Source organism: Chaetodon auriga, chromosome 18, assembly GCF_051107435.1.
Source record: "Chaetodon auriga isolate fChaAug3 chromosome 18, fChaAug3.hap1, whole genome shotgun sequence".
NCBI classification, from domain to species: Eukaryota; Metazoa; Chordata; class Actinopteri; order Chaetodontiformes; family Chaetodontidae; genus Chaetodon; species Chaetodon auriga.
Window position 1 is genome coordinate 9,184,068 of NC_135091.1, and position 26,108 is coordinate 9,210,175.

At 42.9% G+C, this 26,108-nt stretch overlaps 1 protein-coding gene across 1 annotated transcript in view; it reads right to left on the reverse strand.

Moving 5' to 3' along the window:
• Window positions 1-4,850: 4,850 nt before the first annotated feature.
• mthfd1l (methylenetetrahydrofolate dehydrogenase (NADP+ dependent) 1 like) overlaps window positions 4,851-26,108 on the reverse strand; it is a 31,492-nt gene continuing 10,234 nt past the window's right edge. The window contains exons 18-28 of the mRNA XM_076756259.1: window positions 25,357-25,497; window positions 24,618-24,686; window positions 21,208-21,319; window positions 15,586-15,725; window positions 15,141-15,182; window positions 13,418-13,521; window positions 13,058-13,235; window positions 11,548-11,655; window positions 11,288-11,440; window positions 6,077-6,184; window positions 4,851-5,794 (exon numbers count right to left, since the gene is read on the reverse strand). Of these exons, the coding sequence (XP_076612374.1) occupies window positions 6,095-6,184; window positions 11,288-11,440; window positions 11,548-11,655; window positions 13,058-13,235; window positions 13,418-13,521; window positions 15,141-15,182; window positions 15,586-15,725; window positions 21,208-21,319; window positions 24,618-24,686; window positions 25,357-25,497 (1,137 nt within the window). The 3' untranslated portion in view covers window positions 4,851-5,794; window positions 6,077-6,094. The remainder of the gene's footprint in view (window positions 5,795-6,076; window positions 6,185-11,287; window positions 11,441-11,547; window positions 11,656-13,057; window positions 13,236-13,417; window positions 13,522-15,140; window positions 15,183-15,585; window positions 15,726-21,207; window positions 21,320-24,617; window positions 24,687-25,356; window positions 25,498-26,108) is intronic.

Genomic DNA, 26,108 nt, shown 5'->3' on the forward strand with positions numbered 1-26,108 from the left:
AGAGAGGAGAGAGAGCAGGAGGGGCGGTTAATAAATCAAATAAAAGCTTGACACATTGTTTCATCCTTTATCCGGCTTAAATAGACATTCGGTCTCTCCTGAGAGGCTGGTGAATTAAATTGGAGCTGTTATATAAAACACATTCCGAAACAAAACCTGTACAAGCCCTTGGGAACTTTAAATCCAGACCATAAGAGTAAAGACGGACTACAGTGTCACATGAAAGAACATGTGGGAAATACAAAGTCTCTGACAGAGAGAGGACACACACGCAGAGGTCACAGGCAAAATTTACTCAAGTTCAGTACAGTTGCACAGATTTTAAGTGCACGCTATTTGACCGTCTCCAGATAGACTGACTTTATACTTTTAGTGTACTTGTTAGTGTTACTGAAGTTTTTACTTTAATTATCTGATGCAGGAAAAAGACTGTATGAGCAAAACACATCATAAACTACAACATGTAACGCCTTTCAGTGCACTTAGCTATCAGATCATCTACATTGTAGACTATAAAACATTGGCACTCAGGTAAAATTATCAATAGAAAACATTTTTAACAATACCAACTATTTTTATTTATTTGATAATAAAGTAATAAATACAAAAAGACGAACTAATACAGACACAAGTAAAAGCAAGCACAACAAACTGACATGACATGAAGAAAAAAAAACAGAAAAAAAACTTTAACATAAATTATACTATGCTAGAGTACAATTCTGGATGCAAGACTTGTCTTAATTCAGTAGGCACTTTTTAAATATTGTTAAGCTACTTTAATATTTCTTTTCCATCACTGCTGCCATCTCTCTCTCTATCTTTCTCCTGTGGTCAAGTAACATCTTTGACACATACTCTTTGGCATCAACATGGAGAGATATTCTTCTTGTGACTCATATAAAAACACTGAAATAAACACATCAAGTCTGCAGCTTCTTAGTTTATCTACGTATTTCCCAATTTGTACACTGACGCTGGAGACGGTATCTCTGACTTGAAGTTGCTCCAATCAGCCTCGAGAATGAAAAGTTCATTCCAAAATGTAATTAGAATACTGCTTTGACGCTCTAATCTAATCTCTGACACACACACACACACATGGCCTGCACAGTACACACATTCTGCTTGTTGGTGTATGTAATTACAGTAGTGTCTTGTGTCGTGTGTGAGGGTGCAGCATCTCGTCCTCGCTCATGGGGAGATGGTGTGGAGGTTTAAATGTTAATTGCATGTTTAGCCATGTGCCATTTTGTTTGGAATTTTCACAAATTACAGCACGAGTGCTCAAGGCCAAGTTCACACAGGCCTAGAGTGAGGGTCCCCGCAGCTAAACCCAACCAAACCAAACACAGAGATAAACAACCCAACAAACACTTGGGTTTATGACCTATCAATGCGAGCAAAGATTTCACAGAAGCAACCTGACCTGAAAGTAACTATGAAGGACATTTTATTGATCGTTTTGGGGCAAAATGTATCAGCAATTTGAGCAGATGACAAAAATCTGGAGAAGCAATGTTTTCAGAGTGTTTTTACTAGCTCAAAGGGAGCAAAGCTGTGGACTTGAACTACTGGAGTCACATGTCAAGCAGCATTCATTCATTTTTATGGCTACTTACACATTATACTCAGTCATTTGAGCCACTGTTGGTGTAAAACTAAAGCAGCTTAAAGTCACAAAAATGAGGACGTTTAAGATTTTGCTGCATAAAAAAAACATGTCATGCTTGAGCCTGGTAAAATGACTTGGACTGACTTGACTTGGACTTCACTCCAGACAGCTGCCGTAGCTAGCTACTAACAAACAAATTTCAAATTTTGACCCAGGAAAACCCAGAACAATAAAAATACATACATAACACAATATTAGCTGGCCTTGTTTAGAAACACTTTTCATAATTGGGTCTATGAATTAAATGAAATAAACCTGGTGTTGAGCCGTTAGAAAGAAGTTAGCTTGTGAGTTTAGGCTCCGCTCCAGCTCTTTGCTTGTTGCTAACGGTTGGAAGCTACTTTAGCCGCTGCTAGCATAACAAATAATCTCCGACCAAACTGGCGGCGGTCGCTGTGCATTGTGGGTAATGTAGACGGTTGGTTTTAACGCGGAAGATTGATTTTTCTTAAAAATCGAGAGTGAAGTTACAGTCAAATCGCTTTTTATTTCAGTATCTCTGTCAGCCTGTTGGCTGCAAACCAGCTTCTGTGGCATTAAAGCTCCTTTCACCGCAGTGTTTACAAGATAAGCATAGATGTAATTTGATAAAGCTTAACATCATCATGTCAAATAACCACAGACACATGATGAGCGTATAGGAATGTCTGACGCACGCAGTCAATGTTCGCTCAACATGAAGAGCTCTCTGTTCAGTATTTTTTCACGAGTTACCTTTTTAATGTAATAGTCGGTCCACTGATCTTTAAATATGCAGTTCTCAGAGCCAGGAAATAAACATCGGCTCCCTGGTTTGTCAGTTGGTTGGCTGCATTTCCATGTTGTTTCACACCATCAGCATTACAGCAGAGGTGAATCCTACAGAGAGCTGATATCCAGCTCCTGCAGACTGATATGAAGATTTAAGTCCTATGTTTGTTTATTAAGACTCTTAGAAATCTTAAAGATGTGGACTACTCAACTCTTTTCCTATCGTATGACTTTACAGTCCTGTTATTATGTCTGGATACCACAAATGTTTTAAAAATGTTTAATTTTGTAAAAATTTAAGTGCTTTTGGTTGAGTATTTAATGTTTTGCAAAAGGGTTCCTGAAGATACATTTCTTACTGTTTTGTTTTCCGTCTGATATCCTAAAACAGGTGAAAATGAGCAAGAGATTGCACATTTATGATGACAACCACATTTACGTGAACTTTTTATATATATATACATATCATTTTGTGAAAATTATATATGCTACTGCAAACATAGCCAGCATGTTGAAGTTGTGTAGGTAGATGTGTTAGTCAATGACCTTCAGCATGGCAGGCCTATCAGCAGAAACGCTGATGTCATCTGAAAGAGGAGGGGGGATGGAGGAGTGGAGCTACATGGGGGAAGGAGGTTCTCATTAAAGTGAAAGCCTTACCGGATATGTCATGGTCTCCGCTCAATAAAACAGTAATGTAAGGGCACATTTAAGGCCCAAAGCATGCTTACACACAGATACTTTACAGGAGGAAGGCGTCAGAAACATTCACAAACACTCTTTTTCACACTCGCTGTCATGTTCTCCTTCTGAGGGGAAATGGGAATCCACTCCACGACTTTGTCCAAGTACAGCCAGCCTATTGTTTTCTGCGGACATTGAAATCCAGACCAGGGTATACTTGCTCGCAAAAGTTCATGGTTCTGCTTAAATGTGAGAAGATGATAGAGAGATTTGAACTGTGAGACACTTGGCTGCATTGGCTGGCAGTAAAACGGTAAGAATGTCCAACGTTTTTGGTACAAGAACTGATACTACAGTGGCCACAGCCTGCAAGTATGCAGATAGACAATGAAAACTTTGAGACATTCCAGCAGGACTTCCAGTTGATACACTGACCGCATACTTTTTTCCCAAATGCAACGGTGAAACGGTGGGAAGTGTCGTGTTTTTCAGACAGAGGCAGGGTGAGTTGAAGAATGTGGCCCTGAGGGTTGATGTCTGGCGTGGGCACGGAGCGAGGGCTCGCCCAGACGCTTTGTTACAAGCGGCGAATTCAGGAGTTTGTGACATGTGATGTAAACCAGACGTGACCAGACAACACAGGCTGTTAATCAAAAGAACTGAGATGTAAAGTGGAGAGTTGGTTGTCAGGAGATGCACAAGGTGAACATAATAAACAGGACAACACGATTATGATGTAATACATTAATCCAGCTGATGTTGTATTTAAGATGTGTAAAATTATGAACAAATTTCCAAGCAAGCAATCAAATCAAAAAAGAAAACTGACAGGGTGAATGTGAGACTTGTGGGGCCCCTGGAGGTCTGCGGTTCAGGACCAGTTGCCTGCTTTTCCCAGTTGGTCATCCAGCCTTGGATCATCTGAGCCATTTCCCAGCAACTCTTGAATTACACTGACACAAACACTCAAGAGGACCTGTCCTTGGTACTGAAATTAGCCAGTGTAATAAATATGAGTGCTAAAAGACAAGAGCTTAAACAACTGGACTCTTCAGCAGATCGAGTCAGAAGCTCAACATAAGCGGCTCTTAACTTGATAACGCAGGGATTTTCCAGTACATTACAAAGCAATGACGAAGGCCCGTCCTCATCAACACCATGTCTTCAAATCTGTCATCAGCTCAAAACAAGGGGGTTCAGTCACACATACACTAAATATGCCGTTGGAGCAGTCCTGTATAAATGAGAGCATTCCTGCAGCCTTGGCTGTAGTTTAAGTGCCAGATCCTGCCTGGTGAACACAGAGAATAACAGACTTAGCAGGTGTGGAATGCAAGCTATGATAGGCACACACATGTGCACACATGTGCACACATGTACAGTATGTTGGCTCCATCTTGCAAACCCAAACACCTCATAATGACAGATGCTGCACCCTGGGGTGCTGCTGAGGGCCCAAAACATTGGCTTTCAGGCACACTTCCAGCACAGGGACCACCCCCTGTGGGAGTGAAGCTGCACAGAAAAACAGAGGAAAATCATGAAAAATTTAATGTTTTGATGTGCAGGTGGGGTGAGAGAGAAAGAGGAAGTTTTCTGGAACAAAAATAGGTCTGCAGTGAAGCATCTTCTTGGAAAACGAGGAGACAACAGGAAGAGAGCGCATGTGTCCAAACAACAGATGGGCTGAGCCACAAGTCGACTGCTGGGTGTGAAAACACAAACACACAGTTTCGGAGTAAATAAAAGGTTTATTTCAAAAGGCTGTTGTCAATGAGGACAAAACCTTTTTTTCAGAGCAAATGTGTGTTAGTTCTGCTTGTATAAAGGTTAGACTTTGTACAATACAACGTTAGCAACAGCTAAATCATCCCATCGAGACACACCAGCTGACACTGTGAGCAGATAAAGGTACAGAGTCGTGCTTCTGTGGTGGAGGGGGGACACCTCAACTGAAATTAAGACCACCTCACTAACATCCGACAATAACTGTAAATGCTAACGCCACATATTCCATGGCTATTGTTTAGGCCATTAAAGTAACTAAACTGCTGATGATATGCGTCAGGATTTGGAGGGTTCACCACCACAATTAATTTCAACCTTTCTCATCACATAAAATGTAACACTCGAAAACTTTTCACTCAGGCATACAGCGGCTCGACATTGAGCAGCAACCAGCAGGTCAGGACACCAGAGCTTACATAACAGCGTAATGGCTTTTTGTGCGTACAACAGCAGTTTAGTTAATAAATACACAAGCTGTGCCCATTTCAGTTAAAAAGCTGAAGACATGTATAAAAAAAATGTGTTATAAGACATTTGATTTACTTTTTTTTCACACACACACACACACACACACACACACACAAAAGGGGAAGTCAATGAAAACAACGTTGAAGTAAAATTAAAATGAAATTACAACGAAAATAGACTCTTCCATACACCAACATCGTACAGAGAGGTCGAAAGCATACAGATACAGCAGATACGGTAAACATGATATGGATGTACTCGGTCATCTTTGGCATATCACACAGATGTGCAAATACAGCATGAAGCTAATGCTCCGTGAACATGTTACTGTGGGGGGAGTCTGAGAGGCGTGAGGAGTAAGAACGCGTTTCCTGTCAAAGGTGGAGGAGATGGATGGGTCTGATGGTGCACACGTACAGCTGAGGGATCCTGGGGACAGAGCAGGGAAGTAACAGGATGATGATTTTAAGTGTGTGTGTGTAAGTGAGAGCAGAGTGCGGCCTCACAGACCGGAGCCTTGGCACTGAGTGAATGAGGTCGTAAAGAAAAACTCCAGGGAGGAAATAAAGTCTCATGAAAGAGGTTATATAGACAACGAGTGCTTGTAAACGGCTTATAACAATACAATGAATGCTCCTTGTGATGACTGCTATGGTATATTTTATGGACTACGTCATGTCTCTGTGTACAAGAGAATACCTTTTTCCATACCTTTTAACAGGAGCGTGCTCAGAAGAGCCCAGAGATCTCCTCTGTGACCGGGTCAAGGTCAATGTCGTAGAAACAGGGTCGGGTTGGCAGACCAGGCATGGTGCTCATCTGAGGGAAACACAACAAAAGCAGAGGAACTTCACTGGCAGGCGGTGCACGAGAATATTAAAGGAAAAAAAAAAAGTTAATATCACACTGTAATCCTTTTCCGTCTCAAGTCCTGGACTGCACTGTGACTGCTATTTGAACAAAAGTGGAAAAACCTGCCTCACCCTGCACCGCTTATATAGTCACTTATGACCTTTCAGTCTAAATGCCTAGACGTTTAGCTGTTAAGACCGAGGTGATCAGACGTGTAGACCGCAATAAATACACAAGCGGCGTGTGAGACGGTGCTTCTACACCGACATTTACGATGTAAGCAAAAAGTTCAGCTGATACATTAGAATCACCAATTTCACTGAAACATTTCAGTATGGCTAAACGAACGGACCTCACTGAGGAACAAACATTAGCAGCTAGTTCATATTGTTTGTCCGTTTTTAGACGGGACTCATAAAAATGCCAGAACAGAACCAAATAAGAAGGTACAGATTACAATCTAGATAATAACTAAAACCTCATATTAAAGCCTTTGCCACAACACAGCTGCTCTACACCAAAAGTCAATCCACAAAGAGTCGGTATCGGACCTTGCATAAATGAGTTAGAAGATCAACCCCCTACAGGTTCAATGACTATAATCCAGACTGATTTGACTCTGGGCAGACAGGTGATCAATGTGTTGACAACCTCCACTTTAGCAGTGATGAGCTGAAGAACAGACAGCGGTTGCTTTGTTCTCACTGTCGTCAAAATACAGATAACAATAGGCTACCTGATAGATATAAGACAAAGTTCAGAGGCTATATACAAAGTCGTGGTGGTAATTCTGTCTACAGTTCAGACAGATCAAGATTCTTGCTAGAAGAAGGGGGTGTGAAGAAACCCCTGGATTTATAATCATCACGTTGAGTTTAAGAAGCTGCGGTTTTTTTTTTATCTGAAGGAAGGGAAGAGCTGAAAAGTCTAAAAATTTTATCTGAGATCCAAAGTGTGTTTTTATTTCCAGGAGAGAGCATGTGAATGAAGGCTCACACACACAGTCAACAAGACCAGATATTGACAGTGTGCACTATGTGGTGATCTGAATTGAAAATTTCAAGTCAATAAATGCGTAACTTCAATGTCTGTTTGTTGACAGATAAAAAGAAGGAGCTGGTTTGCGCACTTTATTAAATCCAAGGCAACTGTCTGACTCATAAAACACTTTTCCTCTCCCAAATTCCACTCAGATCATCCCGTCCGAGCCGAAAAGCTAATTATCTCGCTCATTAGGGAGCGACATTTTTCGCATGCCTCCCCCCCTTCTAACCCAGGGCCAGTTTATGAGCCCATTAGTGGAAATGAGACAGAGGGAAGTGACCAGCCAATTTCCTGTCTGAGGAAACGCAGCTCTGCGAGTACACGGAGGGACAGAACGAGGAATACATGCTTACACAACCTGACGGAGCAGATGCTAACTGCTCCCTCTCATTGTTGGCGGGTCTGATGTCAACAGTGACTGCTGTCACATGACGCTGGTCTGACCGCGTCCATCGATAAGGTTTAAACCACAGATGACTCAGAGTGACGGCAGAGAGGGGTTACTTCGTTCCTTAGGTTTCTTTTAGTTGTGACATCACAATGTTTGGACATTATTGCATGAGGTCACCAACAAATGGCGAAGTGGGATTCACTTTCATGTTTCCCACAGACGATGTTACGTGACTCACAGCCGAAGCACGATGGATCAATCACTTAATCGTTCAGCCTGTAAAGTATTAGAAATTAATGAAAATTGCTTAGCTGGAAAAGCAGCAAATAAATACATTTCAAAGCTGGAACTGTCAAATTTTTCCAATGAAAAATGACTTTTCAAAACAGAATTTTCTCCTGATGGACTCATTGATTAATTGACAAATCATTGCAGCTCTGGTTATTATCTACATTGAGTAATAATAGTTTCTCTCATACGAGGCTTTGGTGAAAGTTCAATATGAAACATTTTTCTTTTTTTGTCTTTATTCCCCAAAGGGTAAATTTTCCGTCATCCACCTGCTGGCCTTACTCCACCACCACACGTCTTGCCCCTGTCCTTCATGTCCATTTAATGGATATGCTTCACATCTATGGGGTCTTATGTGCACAGTCGTCCTCTGAAATTGAGCTCTCCTGACTGAAATAGGCATAAGAAGCTATGCCTCAAAGTATTTTGGTTCACACTCAACTATTATGCATTATATTATGTCTGCACCTGCTCTCGCCACTTTACAAATGTCCACTAAGACAAGATATAGACTAATGTTGACTGTACACGCTGTGTTTCTGTTATATATTGTAATTATAAAAAGGGAAGCACCTCTAAACAGGACAACAGAAATTAGCTATAATTACCAGAGAATGTGGTCAGAAAGCATGAAAATGCACCTGTCTTACCATCCTAAATAACAAAGTAGAGAGGCAATGAGGCAATTAAAATCTCCCATCATGCCTCACCAAGACCCAACAGTTTCACTTTCTTGCTAAAATTGAACTGATGTGGACTTTAACTCTCAGATCACAGGAAGATACAACTCAAAACTTCTAAACCCACTCCAAAAAAAAAAAAAGCTTTGATTCGCAGAACAACTTATTCTGCCTCTCAGCTTCTTGGTATAAAGTATCAGGCTGTACATTTAAATTTCAAAAGATGCTAAAATGTGCAGATAAACTGTCAAGGTTTTGAAAGCAACAAAGACTGCACTGTTCTGCCGGTCCTGCGCTCCAGCCTGAGAACAAGTTGGCACTCGCAAAAACACACAACACTCCGTGGCTAAAGTTGGAAACTCCACTCGGCCAAATAAGTCCCTCTATTATGCCCACACACAATGTGTCTTTGTCGGGGAAAACCCTGGAGGAGACAATGTAGATGGATTTCTACCCCCCACTGATTCTGGAGAAGAGTCTCGGTCAACAACAGCGCAGTTACTCAGAAGAGGATTGAGAAGATTATGAAATTTAATTGCAAAGGAAACTCTTGTGACATGTAAGATTAATGGAGCATTAGAGGGAGGCAAACGCTGAAATTATTGACTAAATGTGACATGAAATATTCAATTAAAAGTCAAATGGCTGCTCTTCAAGCCGGGCTGCATGTTCATTTGATGAAGTTGCATCCTCGGCTCTGCGATGATCAAATCAATGGCTAAAATGGCCCAGAGACTGATTTGAACTCTCATCTGTAAGAGTGCATTACTTCCCCTTAGGGAGCACTTTGAACTTCACAGTGACGAGTTGTAAACACCAGTCTAATCTAGGACTCTGCTTAAGTCTGACTAAAGAACATATTAGAGAAACGACCACAGTGGATTCCTGGGATGAGGCACAGGGACGGATCTTCAAATCTGTGTATTGTATTGTTCTGCTGTGCCACTCGTTAATCTACCTGTGCTTTAGTTTTACTGTAACTGAAGGAAGACTACACCTGATAGATAAAAACATGGCTGGATTTTCTGAACCCGCTGGCCTTTGGGTCATTTACATGAGCAATGTCAGCCAAAACAAATTAAGGTCCACTTTGATCTTGTGTGCTCCTTTTCATAGACGTAATCACAGTCCTTTATCCAATTTCCAACTTGTTAAACATTAACCAGTTAGAACCATATGGAAATCCAGCCAAGGAGGGAGCTTTCTACAAATCTGAACTGCTTTGGGTTTAATGGTGCAGTGGAGGCAGCTCTAACGGGATATGAACTCTACAGAGATCTATTGTTCTGCTTGCGACCCCTCCCTCACATATCTGAAGAATGACATCAGCCCCTTCCTGATTCTTCACCCTGTAAAGACCCTTAACCCCCAAAACCGCCCCTCCTCCTCTCTCACTCACGCCCTCACCGCCTCTGGAGTTGTGCTGGTGCGACCTGAGATGAGTGTGACCTGAGGGTTTGTGAGCGTTTCGCCAGATTTCATTGAATATTAAAATGCAGAACATACATTATGTGCACCTCACCCAATGCATTTTCCCCCACAGCCTCGCTAAACATCAGATATATGATTCTGGGGTTCTATGTCCAGAGTCTATGGATCAGTCTGGCAAACGGAGGCTCAGCCAACGAGTTCAAAAGACATTTTGGAGACTTCCTTTGGGTTAGGAGTCACAGTTCAAAGGTTGTCGAGTGCCACTAGCTCTGCGGGCCTCAGCAGATCAAAGGCGAGGTTGGGAGACTGGACAGACGCCGCACCATGACGCTGCCATGGCTTCCCAGCATGCCCGGTGTTTGACACCTCTGCCTCAGCCTATCAAAGCCCGGCCCCCAGGGTACGCTGGTGAAACAGCAGGAGGCAAAATGCTCAGGAAGCTGCTTCCTTCCTGCCTGGCCTATCATCAGCCAAGAGGCTCCAGCCAGCCCAGCTCAGCTCTAACCAGCTCAGTAACATGGCTGTCAGGAGGAGAAGGGACAGGACCCAAATAGAAACTTCATTCAGGAACAAAGGGGAAGGAAGGAGGATGAGGAGGAGGAGAAATGGATACAGCATCTGCAAAGACCAACAATCCAATGTGGGAATGCTAGAAATGCTTGAATTGAAAAAGTGACTTGGCAGCAAACCACAACATCAACATGTCACAGAGATTGTGGTCTATAGATTGGGCTTTTAATACATAACCTAGTATACCGTAAGATAAAACACTTGGCACCCCTCAGGGTGAAGCCTAACATGGTCCAGATTTGACTTTTAAACCTATATTAACTGACTTTTTTTTGGCCAGCAGCAGAAACAAGTTGATCATGGCCTCATAAGTTGATATGATAACATTTGTGAGCAGTTGTGTATTCACACATCGAGCAGTTACAGAGCAGAGTTTGTGTCCATCTGATAAATGCAAATCCAGAATTCACTCTCTTTTTGGTCTCAACTCCTGAGGAAAATAGGCTCTTTAGCTCCTAAATCCACCAGCTACTTGCTAAATGTGTCTGTCTGATGTATGATTATATGTAGTCTACAGCTTTTACTCTGCTCTGAAATGTTTGTTATCAACAGTGACAGCACAAACACATTAGGTACACAGTTATGATATCTGTGCAGATTTGTAGATCCAATCACTATCAAAAAGCTTGGTGACTGTGAGAGACTGTGACAAAAGGTACATACCGTTCCCACAAGTGGGTAGATGAAGCCAGCCCCAACGCTAGCACGAACATCTCTGATTGGCAAAACAAACCCAGTGGGTGCACCCTTCTTGTCAGGCATGTGCGACAGGGACAAGTGAGTTTTGGCCATGCAGATGGGCAATGAACTGAAACCCTGGTTACAGGAAAAGAGACTGGTTAGTGTGTGTGTGTGTGTGTGTGTGTGTGTGTGTGTCCCATCAGTGTGTGAGTCAGTTGTTATTGCAGCAGCAGTGATCTCACCTGTTGATTGTAGTAATCTATCTTGGCCTTGGCCTCTGGAGACAGCTCAATGTCATCAGCTCCATACACTTTCTGGGCGATTGTTCTGATCTTCTCCACAATCGGCATCTATGGGAAAGACAGAGACAAAGACGGGTGGAAACCCATGAGCGCTCCGGTCGAAGGGAAGAAGCGAGGAAATTAGATTCAGTGAATACACATCAGTGTGATGTCAGGATGTAGAAGAGTGAATTAAATCATTTAACATGTTTGACTTTCATTGACTCATACATGACACTGCATTTCTTTGTTCTCCTCTGCTTCCCTTGCAGTCGAAAACATACCATCACTTCTTCATGACCTTCGCACACACAGGATGTGTTGAACCATGGCGTCAACAGGACTGCAAAGCATATTCACAATTGCCCTGAATCTCCTGATTTCCAGCCACAAAGGCAGCCATAGAACCACAGAAGAACATATGCTATCTGTTGGTAAAGTGAAGGACAACTGCCACCAGCATGTGCCTCCCTACTGTTGTTGTGCTTGCTTACATGGAAAATAACATGGATGGCTGTCATCACATGCAACATACACTGTTTCAGACTCAAACTTAAACTACTTATGTTTAAGCACGCTTGTTAATCAGAAATGATTTGATTTTGATTTTCTTCTTGAAGAGACCTCGTAATTCTAACCAGTTGTTGCAGAACAACTGCTCACATAAGGTCTGGTAGACAGTTCAAATTAGCTAATTGAGCATATCATTAAGGTCATGAGGCCTCTTAGCATGACATGTTTTCAATAATGGCCATTCTTCACATGTACGCTGCTGACCTAACCCTTTCCCTTCTTCCTGAGAGATGTTGGGCGCCCTAACGTAGCATCCCCTGAAGTTCTGTGCATCCTAAATCCAATCTGCTGGTCTGATGCCGTCTACCACATACCCTGCTGGTTCCTCCTTTTCAGACAGACTTGATGTCTGCTCCCTGAACTCAGGGCTCTCCTGTCCACCACTCATCCTCCAAGATCCACTGCTCACTGACTGTCATCCTAACCCCACCTAGCTGTCACTGTGAACTTGGAATAATGTGAAGATTGAATCCTGGACTTCCAATTTACTTATTTAACTATACTTTATTCTATAGACTTAAAATTGGATTAATCACATTAGTACAGGACCTGTTGTACTCCTATTGTTGGACTGCTGATATGCAGGCACATGCATACAGTAAACACACACATCAATATAACAGGATCAGTTAATGTAAGTCACAACTTTCTAAACTCACTAAACTCAAACCAGCTGATGGGTTTTACTTCCACATTCTCTGGCTATGCTCCCAAAAAAAACTCATTTAGTGCAAGCAGAAAGTACCCAATGCTGAGAAAGCAGGAACAGGGATAATGACATCAGCCCATCACACAGCAAGAAAACAAAGGCATCAGAGCGACTGACACGTCTTTCAGGACAAAGACTTAAAAACACAATATGTTTTGCTTATTGTTACTTCACTCAGCCTGCTCTCACCTCGATGTTGTAAAGGAACTGGAAGTTGCTGGGTCTGCTGGCAGCCTCATTCACAGCTTGGGCCAGCTCGAGGGAGCCTCGCCCTCCCTGCGCCCAGTGGTGACATGGCACAGCGTTAGATGCTCCGCACTCTTTTGCTAGCTGACACACAAGGTCAATCTCTGCCTGGGTGTCTGTCCTAAAGCCATGGGAAACATTGTTAGCAGTGCTTGGTGGCCATGATGATAAACTACATATTTAGAGACTAAATGAAACAAAAATGGCATTGTTGTGCACTGCATGGATTATGCCATTACTACTGTCAGGTCTATTAATTTACTGTAGTGAGTTTGTGCACGTGCGTGTCTGCGTGCATCTTACTTGAAGACATTGAGCGCCACCACAACCGGTACGCCAAACAGGTGTGCTATTTGGATCTGCTTCCTCAGATTGCTGCGGCAACCACCTGCAACCAGACTCAGATTCTAGAGGACAAAGAGAGAGTGGAAACAAAGGTCAGACATGTGTTACTGTGATTCAACTGAAATTGAAAGTGCTAACGATAAACCTGACATTCTTTAGTGTCACAATGAAAATGTCAAAAACTACTGGCGGCAGTCTTAAAGAAAAGCAGAATGAGAAGCTAAAAATCCAGCTTGATATGTGACTCAACACTGAGGACAGGATTATATTGTCAGGACATCAGGGGAACAAATGCTGGAGACGTCGACTTTTGCTCAGCTATGGCCTCTGTAAAGTCTCTGTGTTGGGCTCTGTGTACTTTTGTAGCTTCTATCTGAATCTCTGTGGTCTGGAGTTTAGTTTCACTCCCTTGTTTCTGTTGTACTTTCAGATGTGCGGTCGATAAAACACTCACACCTGCTCGTGGCCCGATTCGGATACCTCCCCTACGATGGAAAAACCCTCATAGAATAAGAGTGGTGGCATCTTACTGTGTGCGGTATTTCATTTAACATTCTCACATTGTATGCAGTCCAGTTACTCCCAAAAACGCTAACAGCATCTTGTGCAGCAACTGCAAGTTTGACCGCAGTAATCCAATCTTGCACTGTGTGTATGTGTGAGTGTGTGTGTGTGTGTGTGTGTGTGTGTGTATGTGTGTGCAGCCGCAGGCTCAGCACAGTGAGGCCGTACAGGTCCTATAAATTCATTTCCCTGACTCTGTTATCCCCAGAACTTCTGGTTCTCATTACAAGCTTCACAATTAACTTATATGGCTTCATTATTTACTCAGCTGAACCTGCCTGAAAGACCAGTGATCCTAGCCAGATATGAACATGAACACACACACACACACACACACACACACACACACACACACACACACACACACCAAGAAGAATCCACGCTGCAAAGGCCTAAATACCCGGAAACCACACGCAAAGTCTCTATTTGTGCTGTTAATCAAATAAGGGCTCTTAACTGTGTTAGCGGACGAAGTATTCGTGAATATGGGATGGGAGTATAGCTCAAGGCCTGAGACAGATCAGTCAAGTACAATCTGAAACTTCCTTTATTGCATCGCTATAAATGTGTCAAATGATGGCTCGCGTCCCAAGGCTTCCCCGGCTCATATTAAACTCGGTCTAAAGGACAAAAAAGCACAAAGGATCCGAAAAGTGATTATGCAGTATTGTGCGAAATGTGCTGCACCAATGTGTAAGTGGGCAGCAAGTCATTGTCATCCTGCTCATGTGTAAAGAGCCACAGAGTTACACCGAGAGGATGCTGTACCGTCAGCATGGCTGCCACGGCAGTTCACTCTAAAACACAGCACACAGGCACACCAACAAATAGCGTTAATGAGGACATGATTGCTTTATAATTGGTGCATTGCATCGGCCAATGAGCTTTATTAGCTTTAATTTCTTACAAACATCCTGACCTTTACGACTAAATACAATAAAACAGGCTCGACTGATTTTTCTGACTTAATTGGAAGTGACGTCTCAAACCACAAACTCCCAGCTCGGCTCAGAAATGTTGACAGGTTTGTCAGGTCTCCCTCATGTTTGTCCTTATATCACAGTGGCTGTGCTTATTTTTGTGTATATATGTGTGCATGTGTGTATATGGCTCATACCTCATCAATGTACTCTCTGGGAAGAGGTGCGCCTGCTGACACCTGAAAATGAATGATCACACACTTCAGTCATATATCACAATTTCAGTTTCCATCTAGTTTTGCTTTTTTGGACACATTAATGAATTTGTAATGCAGAACTGCTGTTTTCTTGCCGTGCTCTTCTTTACAATATTTCTATGGGAAAGCCTTCAAAGATTGCTATTAATTTGGGTCTCTCTTTCAGTGAATGGGATGCAGATGCACTAAATTCTAAGCAGATTTCTATAATTGTAACTAATTGTGGGTCATTGAAGTAAATTTCTTTCACGGAGGAATGCACAAAACATCTGCAGCCTGCGCTTTCAGAAATGCTGTCTCGCCCTTAAATGCCCTTCGTGTACTTCATGTTTGGAACAGCATCATACATCTACGGTGTTTTGATGAGTGCGTTCTGGTAACTTACGTTTGGGCCACCGCCGTGCATCTTTAACGCTCGGACGGTTGCAACCAGCACCACCACATTCGGTTGCAGGCCTGAAGCCCGGCATTTGATGTTGAAGAACTTCTCCATCCCGATGTCCGCTCCAAAACCAGCTTCTGTCACTGCGAGGGACCACAAAAGAAGTTTCTACAAAGCCGAAGGAAGCACAGCTGCGCATTCCCACATCAAAACTAAATCTGGAACAACATTTGTATGATCAGCATACAAACAGATAGTGATTGAATAATGTTTCTTCATCCCCTTTTCCCATTTTTGTTTGTGCTCTGTAGATAAAGACTTTGGATTTGTCAAGTCAATTCTCTGCACCCAAACACAGCTGCACCATCCATCTACATTCATCATTTGTTTCCACTCCACCTCTTTATTTAATGTCTAATATACATTTTCTCCAAACTGTATAAATACATACTTTCTATACACATGTGAGCAGAGTCAGACATCTCTAAAGAATCACAGGAATAAGAGGTGAGTCTGCTGGAACAGTAACACTTTCCTGAGAAATGGTTTCACTGTCAGGGCTCTGGAAGAGACAGAGGGCCTCTGATATGGACGGGCCTACACACAGGCTTCTTGAACGGGTTCCAAACAAAGCAAATAGTCCACCTGGAATGGCGGCCTTGTTAAGATAAGGTTTCCTGTTACTGGTTGTGTGTATGTGTGTGGGACTGCGCGTATGTGTGTGGCACCATTGTACTAAAACACTTGCCGGTGGGCCAAAACAAGAATTTCAGAGGAAGACTTCAGTCAATTTCACACCTAACTTGTTTAGTAAGCTTTTAACAACTTCTGTTCCACTTTCCCATTTAGTGCAGCCTGTTCAGCCTGATGAGAATACAGTCAGCTGGACCCTGGAAGGGGAAGAAATAACTGCACATACATCACCAAATAAGGCGGCAAATCTGCCTCTAGGTGCAGCCTGGTGCCGTTTCTTTGCTGTGAAAATTCAACATGAAGCAGTTATGTGACACAGTTATGAATTCAACAGCTAAACTAAATAAAATGACATGACATGCTGTTTCCTCCCTCTATGTCTTGCTGCCAGGCAGTATTTATTACAATGAAGTCCAGTTTGAGTATCAAGCTTCATGAGTATTTTGTGACCACCAGAGAGGGCCAATGAAGCCTTCAAGTTCATCGGAAAATTAAGTTTATTTTGATTCTCTCCCACAAGTCCATATAATGTAAATGGGGTTTAGTATGGATATAACCATTTTATTATTCTAATAAAGATCTATTAGTTTCAAAGTTATATCCCGCTGCAGCATCAGTCGCTGACTACAACCGTGCGAGTGGGCCAAAACTTTTCTCACTCTGAACATCTTCCCTGAAGTCAGGGTGCAGTCCAGCACAGCTGTTTCCACCAATAAAAGGTGTACGCTATCGAACGCAAGTCCAAACCAGCTGCATTCACCTTCTGCGTGCATAATCTGTGCCTGGGGGCAGCCTGTTTGTAGGACACAACGACCAAGAGCTAATCCGCTCAACATTTCATTCAATTAAAAGGATAATGATGAAATGTCACGAGGAAGCATGTCAGGAAACAAACGAAATTAATGTGATAAATTATTTGTGTGTATGTCACGTGCTTGAGTGTGTGTGTGTGTGTGTGTGCGTGTGTGGCAGAGCGTGTGCACAGATTTGATCTATACAGTAAATGCACAGTGCAGTTAAGCTGTCACAGATCCGGGAATGATTTGTATCAATTCCTTTAGGACGGAAAATCTATTAGGTTATTGATTCTGGATGGAGAAAAAAAATGGATTTGACTTCATGTGTTTTATCAACAGATGAAACTCAAAGGATTCAAAACATTCATTATCCGGTTACAAGAGAACATGATACAAATGAGGCCTTTGGTAGGAAAATAGTAATCCATTGTAGCTTTCTGTGCTTGAGGCTGACACTTGATAAAACACATCTCTCTGAGGCTTTAATAAGAAAACAAGTGTTTCCATGAAGAAATGAGTCACTCGGCTCTGTGTGGATTCTCTGCATCACAGTGAAAGTGTGTATGTAGTGTGTGAGCAAAAACGCTCCAAGAAAGGGAGGGGAAGAAGAGAGGCAGACAGAGAGGAAGAGCGATGAGGAGGAACGAGGAGCAAAATTAAATTATAGAGACAAGAAGATCATCTGGGGACACGAACAAGAGGAGAGTAGTGAAAAGGACTTAGTCTCTGGAAATATAAATGACAATGTTGATATTAAGCCAAAATGGTGGTTTGGGGGGATCATGGCTGCCTCAGCTCCATCTTTTTGTGTAAAGAGCAAGAAATAGACCCTGGGGGATGCGTACAAGAATGTAACTAGACTGTATTTGACCACAGACCCCTGACAGAGTGTCGTGTTTCTCATTAGCACCACACTACAGACGGTGCTAATGAACACTGACCCGGCCTGGCAATGAAAATCGCTTTCTTAGGCACAGGATTTGTGGATATTTCCATAAATTCTGTGATGTCCCACAAGCTGAGCACAGGACTACTCATATCACTCATTCAAAACAAGGCATAGCAACGCATAATCTGAGGGAAAAGGAATGAAAACAAAGAGTACATAATGACTACGAGTACGACGGGCCTTCCACTATGTCATTACACCAAGCATGAGACCGACCCCAGAGGGTGTCATGAGGAAACACTTGCCAGCTTCCTGTTCTGTGTGACAACCTTGAACTACCCAGAGAGCAAGAGGGGAAGACGAGGTCAGTGTTGTTGTGAGTGAGAAGAGAGCTGATGGTGTTACTACCAGTCCAGCACTGGTTATCAGTGCCCTTGCCAATAAAAACACTAATAAAGTGGTTGGAAAGCAGGGTAGATGAACACAGCCATCTACTTCCTGTTAGAGCTTTCCACAATAAACCATGCTGTGATTCGTGGGGCTGCTAATGATTATTTCATCATTGAAAATTATTTCACATGTTGTAGCCAAAGGTGCCTTCAGCTTGTTTTGTCCAACCAACAGTCCAAAACCTAAGACAGTCCATTTCTAATGAAAATCAACTGAGAAAAACAGCATTTTTATGTTGTTTTTATGTTGTTCAGGCTCATTTACTAACCAGCCCATAAATGGACATTGAATACAAAAATCTAGGATGGAGGATTTAAAGGCAATGTGACTAAAATATCTAAAACTAGCAAATGAGTCAGAACAAATCTCTTGACAGCAGTGCCTTTTAAAACCCAATTCTTGGTTTGAGAAAGCAGGAACTGTATGTATCTTCAGATGTTTTTTTAAAAAGTGGTGTCAGAAAGGGTGTAGACTAGCTCTACATGCTGAATGTTATCGCCACTTCTCTAAAAGCCCAAATGATTTGTTGCTTTAGCTTTGGGGAGGCTTTGCAGTGTGGGAAATCTTACAGTAAGTCAGAACCGGGGGGGTTATCTGCATTCACTACTCCAGACTGTTAATGATACAGGAATCCCTCACATCTGGCATGTGGAATTCATCCCCCTGCAGCCCCCTCAATAGTTGCATTTCTCCATTTTAAGTCCAGATTCCAAAGTGACTTGAAAAACCCACAATAATGCCGAGCATGATGAAGCATGGCCATGAGTATATATATTCATACACCCCCCCGACAACCTTCACTGAGTTCACTAAGAGTTCATGTGCTTCCTTTGCCACATGATAGCATCTTTCAGACATAATCAGACTGAACCGCATATTACTTAAAGACACGATGGTGTGGCTACATCAGGTTCAAAGACTGCAGGGCTGCAACTAACAGTTATTACACTGTTGATTAATCTGTTAATCATTGTCATCGTTTGGTCTGTAAAATGTCAGAAAAGGGTGAAAAATGTCAGTCTTCCCAAAGCCCACCATGATGTGATCGTCCACTGGAATAAAGAGCCAGACCATATTCACATTTACATAAGAAGCTGGAATCAGAGAATTGTGACTTTATTTACTTAAAAAATTACTAAAACCGATTAATTGATTGTCAAAATAGTTGCAGATTGATTAAGTAGCTGACAACGAATCGACTGATCGCTGCGGCTCTAAAAGACTGATTACACTCATCAAGTGCATCATAATGCAATTCTGATATTTTGGCCACTACACATGACATCTATGACATTTATGTCCATCCTTTTTTATCTGAATCGAGGCTCTAAGGATACACAGTGTCATATGCTGTACAGGCTGTAAAGGCCCTTAAGGTAAATTTGTCATTTGTGATATTGGGGTATATGAATTCACACATATATTGACATTAGCATCTCAGTTTTCTAACCTTTTTCAACTTGGATCTAATGGACTTGCCGTAGTTATCCAAGCTTTCCAGCACAAGGAGGGATTATTACAGACATTGAGTGTGCTTTCCATTTTATCTCCAATTAAAGAGATTTAAATCGTCCAGCTAAATTATTGGCTTATTTACAACCGATCTGATTGTCTGACAGCTCATTTCTTGTGCTGGCAGACTTCACTGGGATGTTTCAAGATGTTGGTGATTACTTTGATATAAATGATGACCAAAACTAACTGTAATAAACAAGAGAGTTCCAGACTGTGCGTGCAGAAATATGAATTTCTTGACTTTGCTGTTAAGTTGTTATTCTTTTCAGCAGTGCTAGTTAAAAGAAAACAAAGTTTATGGTATCAAAAAGAGCCAGAGAGGGAGGGAGAGGGGGTGCATCCCAGCTGCCGAGGGAGGAAGAGGAGGGAGATTGAATTCCTGGCATACCTGAGAGTCAGGTAACAAACACACAGACGGGGAAGGGAGGGAACGAGGCGGACAGATGGAAAACAAGCGGGGTGGAGAGCTGGAGCTATAAAACTAGAATACAAGCCTCCCCTGCTTCTCTGCTCCAGTGTTGTGAAATCCAACTCTGCTCACGCTGCCAACACATTTGCCCAGCTCACAGGTGACAGCATGTGTAAATGTTGTTTATGCCCAACGAGTCGCCGTTCTCCTCTTACCCGTTATTGCACTCTGTCTCGCATACACATACCTGAATTCAAGCCTTGATGAGATTTGCATGTGCATTAAATTCACCTGACAATCCCCCCAAAACTCAACAACACGCACGTTACGTACATTCCAAACATATTTCTGCAGCCAAGGTAAATGAAGACAGAAAGAAAGCAGCGGGATAGATAGACAGATAAAAATGGAAATACTCATGCTTTGACGTTGAAGGGATTAGTGTGGTTTACTCTAAAGCATTCCAGGGGCTCTTAAGATTATCAATCAGCTTCCTTCCTCCCTCTTGTATTTTTTTTACGCAATCTTTCCACTGGTTTCCTAGAAAGTTACGCAGCAGCAAGACACCAGAACAACACACCAGTCAGCCAAAGGCAGGTAGAACAGAGCCAGAACCAGAGCTGAGATGAATGTAGGCCAAAGGTTGCAACAGTAGAGGAGCAAGCTGAAGTTCACCACTGGAGTAAATAGTAAATTATAGTTTCATCTGCCCTGCTAAGGAAGCTTACGCTTCAAAATCCTCTACATCTGGGCCTCCCAGACTCCACAGCTGACATCTTGGTGTCTGTCATCCCCAAAGGTTTAGTGGTTGTGCATCTGTCTAAGGTCGTGTGTGTGTGTGTGATCTGTACGTGCGGACTGTGTGCTCTTACCCACAAAGCCATCCCGTCCGACCAACTTCAAAGCCAGCTTGTCTGCCAGCACAGAGGAGTTGCCATGGGCGATGTTGGCAAAGGGCCCAGCATGGACAAACACTGGCGTACCCTGCAACAATTAGAGGGGCACACAAACATGCAGGAGGGGTTGAGAAAACAGCGTAAACCCAACAGAAACTCACCCGACCAAGTTTCAATAAGGACTCACAAGCTTTTTCCTACTACATTCAACATGTCTCAGAAACATCCAGGATAAACACTGAAGTGTGGACGCACTTTGGCTGGCACTGTGTTTGTCTAAACAGCAGGCGCGAGTTAAGAGGTACTCGACTGGCATGCCAGGCTGACTGTGGGCCAGGCTTCCTTCCCCTGCTGATTTGGATGACTCTGTAAAGGCTGGACGCACACACAAACTAAAGAGCACTTAAAGTGCAAGTTTCTGTGTCTGGTAGACACTCAGGGCAGTGCGATCACTTTCAGTTACTAACCTTACTACTATCAGGAGTACGCAGACCTCAACCTAGCTCGTAACCTGAGTTCAGAAGACTGTTATAGATGGATTGATGATTTTAATCTTGAAATAAATTAAACAAACATTTGCTCTGAATTATTCAAAGATTCGTGGCTGTGTGCATCCACCTCAGACAAGTCAGGGCATCAAAGAGAACAGCTGCAAGCAGAGGTCTACTCCTCAAGATCACAATCCTTCCGCTGCACTCATAACAAACTTGAAAAAAAGGAAATCACTGAAAAAACCGGTGAAGGAGAAAACTGGGGAAAGCCAGCTGACCTATTGTTACACTGCATGTGAATTCCTTGAGAGGGAGGAAAAAGGAAGGATGGGAAGGCCTTGCATGATTTTCTAAGCTTTTGTTTGCATACTTCTCCCTCTGCCTGCATAAACAGCCTCCCCTCAGAGGAGTAAATCAGCCATTCAGCAACACTCTGACAAATGCTGCCACTTGTCTATTTGTCTGTGTAAACTTGTGGTGCAGATTACAGCAGAACATCTAACGGCATGAAGAGAAAGAGGGGACACATGAAAAAGAGAGTCGGTTAAAAGGAAAAGGAGAGACCGGGGGCACAATATAATGGCAAAAAACATCCTTATTGTACAGTTATCCATCCAATAACATGTCCATTTCTTAATTTGAATGGAAAGTCAACAAGCGTCATACATTACGTGGATTTCCATGTGTGTTTGCGACTCCTGAACTTTAACTTGACCCAGTTCACACTTGACGGTCTTTCCACATGGGTACATGAGGGGAGCAATTCAGGACATGAAAACAGCCACGGGGTGACGAAAGTGGAAATAAATTGGAAGTCGAGTTGAGCGTGTCACCTTTTCAACTGGTGAACACGAGGATTATGAAGACTGGGGAAAACGAACAAACACAGGAAGGTGGGAGATCATGTCCCTGTTTCCTCTTCTCGTGCATCTCTTGCACTGTCCACCACACCAGCTGCAGACCTGTGCTACGCTCATAAAATGGCTAGATGTTCAGAGGAGTCGAAACCTGCGAGCCGCTCGTCACAGGTCTGTCTGACTGTCCGTGCTATTGTCTGCCTCTCGCTGGGAAAGATGCACGCAGTGGGTTCAGTGGACCTCCACGTACACAGGATGTTTGAAAAAGGCCCAGAATGACTGAGGTCTGCTTCACAGACACGTACACAGCGAGTGGGTTCAAAAACTGTCCCTTTTCCTCCGCGTGACGTCTCCTCCAAATCCTGCCCCATGTGAAGCAGCACAGAAATGCATGCTCTAACACACACACACACTAGCTTCCATGTGCCAGCTCTGTTCTCATGCGTGTGTTCAAAACACACAATCACAAACGAAGAGGGCACAAAGGGCACGGGCGGTCAAGCCCGACGGAAAATTCTCATGGAGCTCTGAGGCCCAGTCCGTCCCGATACCCGTTCCCTGACCAGAATCACAGGAAACCCACACAGGAAACGGTTTCACACAACAGGACCGCAATGCTTCCTCCAAAAAAACAGCAAGCAACCAAATCTCTGCTGCATGCGACACTCCACCCCCTCTGCACTCAGCCTGTGTTTATTTTCCCCACCCAAGAGCCATGTAATCAAGCTTTCTGTTCGAAACCAACAAAGGACAAACAAACCAAAAGGAGCCCTGCAACGCAAACTCAAAGCTGTCTGCAGAAGCTAACGTTGTGCTCACTGTAAACTTTAATGACTTAAATCAATCCAACAGAAAAATACACTGAGCCTGTGAAGCAAGAAGGCCTGAAGAAATGAAAGTACTCTGTATTTTACAAGAAAATGGTAAGTACATTTCTCATCCCCTTCATTGTATTGTGACCCTTCAGTAAATAAATAGGAGTTATCTCAAAAGAGAAAAAAAAAGACTATTTATTACCATTTACACCAGTTCAACACACAAATGGCAAATCAGTGTGACCAATAATGGAGGATTTATAAAGGATTCGAATTACATTTACACAAAACATTCAGTAAAATTAAAACCAAAAGACATTTATAGTTTAATAACACGGAAAACTTTAAAAAACTACACATATTCACATTTAAGAAGGCAGAAATAGGATGTTTCGGGCATTTCTGCGTTAAAAATGTCATCTTCTGATACTAATTATTTTTTTATTAGTCTGTGTATTTCATGCTTACTGACACAATGAGCACAGGAAGTGAACCATACCAGTCCCAGTCTACATGGATGATTTAAACATCCTCATCCTTCAGTGGATAAGTTAGTTAACGGGCCGGCCTCTATAAATCTGGTGCTTCTTTTAAGTGGGTTTCGGCGGTACAAGAAAAGCCCAAAGATCAAGACTATATATGTATACGTTCATTCAGTCCATTAACCCTAAACTCTTCTCTAGTTCTCCATCCATCACCTTGAGGGTTGGACTTTTTCCTCTTGCACAGGGACAGCTTTGGGTCACTGATGGTGTGTGTGTGTGTGTGTGTGTGTGTGTGTGTGTACATGGAAGAACCACTTATGAGCCTGTGTGATCACGTTCAGTAATGTCTCAAAAGCCAAATGAAAGCCAGATGTTGTGCGAGGCAGAGTTATGGTAGAAGTCGTCACACCAGTCGTCGAATTAAAATGTTTCCTTCAGACAGAATGAATCAGGATGGGCTGGCCCCCTGTCTGAGAGCTCCACCTGTCCCTCTGCACACACTGCTAAACTGCTATTAAGATAAAGCGCCCTGGGAGGAAAAGTTCAATCTATCATCCTTTCTTAATGGCGCACTCTTCCTCCTTTCTTTTCTCTGACGGCAGAGGTAAAGGTAGGTCTCGTACATACTCTCCACGTCCCTGCGGACTGCCAACCTATTTATTCTACAAGATATTCACCAGAAGACGCCCTGTTGAGCAGGGTAATGACTATTTAAGTGGGGTTATGTGCGTGTCTCACCTCGAGGGTCTGCATCAACGTGGGCTTGATGGCATCTTTCATTAACACCGCCAGCGCTCCACTCACACCCTGACGGAGAGGAAGAAAAGAAATATGAGGGCAGTGACTGGAAACAAGAACCAATACAAACAACTGATATTGATGCAAAGAAAGATCAGAGCGTTACTACAGATGATAAACGGCACTTCAGTCCATTTGTAAGCGCTTTATGCTTTAACACTGCAACTAAAGCCTGCTTCCCAAAACATGCCTCATCAGCAGTCTCAACGGTCACAGAGCATATTCTCACTGGGGCTGGCTCTGAGGTGTGGTGATGTTTTTGCATCCAGACCAGTCAAAAAGACTAATGTAACTTTATAGGGGACCCTCCTCTACGGCTCTGAAACAACACAGGGCCGCAGCCGTCTGTGGGAAACCGGAGCCAGCTGACCCCACAGAGGGATCCGGCGAGAGGTGCGAAAACTCTGCTTAACATCATAATCGCAGGTCACACCTAGATTAGATGTGGTGTTTTGGAGAGGGGAAGAGGTGGAAGTGGGCATTTTGGAAATTTCTAAGCTGCAAGTTCGACTGCAAATAGAGCATAATAATAACAGGATTTGCAGCATTTCTGTATTTGCTTTCCATTCATCTGAACTGAGGAGAACACTGGAGCTGTGAGATGTAGTGATGATAGTGAGACAGTCAGGTTTAAAGTTCCCACACTCGCTGCATCAAAAGACCACACAGTAACACACACCAGGTCCTCGGCTGTGACGGGCTGTCCAGAGCGGCTGGTCCCCACCACCATGCGCGCCAGTCTGAGTTTCATGTCCTCCAGGCTGTCTGCCAGAGCCAGGATGGCCATGATCTCGCTGGCCACTGCAATGTCGAACCCAGTCTGGAGAGTGAGAGAAGGAAGATCGTAGACAATGTGAACCACAAGGGCAACAAACTCAAGTATTTGTTCAGCGGCCTGCAGCTGGTGGGTCTGAACACTCAAATCGTGGTTGTTATTCATGAAATCACGCGAAAGTTTGCAGCCATGGTGCAAAGCAATATATCTATATTTCCACACAAAACAAATTTGACTGCTTGTGAAAGGTTGTTTTTTAGAGTGAATGAAATGCCTCATTCCTGAAGGACTCTGAAGACCACAGCGTGGGAAGAAAACTGGCAACGTTCCACAGTGACTGGCAGACAAGAGATTATCCAGACACCACAGTCACCAGCTTCATCACATGGGTAAGTCTTATGAACGTGGCCTAGTTTTGGAGCGATGACTTTGGGAAGGAAATTAAACTAAAAAACTCATTCTTGATGTGACTTTCTGTCTTCATGTATGTCAAACTAAGAGAAAAAAGACAGAGAAATGGATGAATGAGGGCTATCAACAGGGACGAGTATGGAAAACCAAAACTGGTCTCTATTTCACATCACCTGAAAAAAAAAAAACATAACTGAAACCACATCAATCCACCAAGGAACACAACTCTATTCCCACTCCCAGTG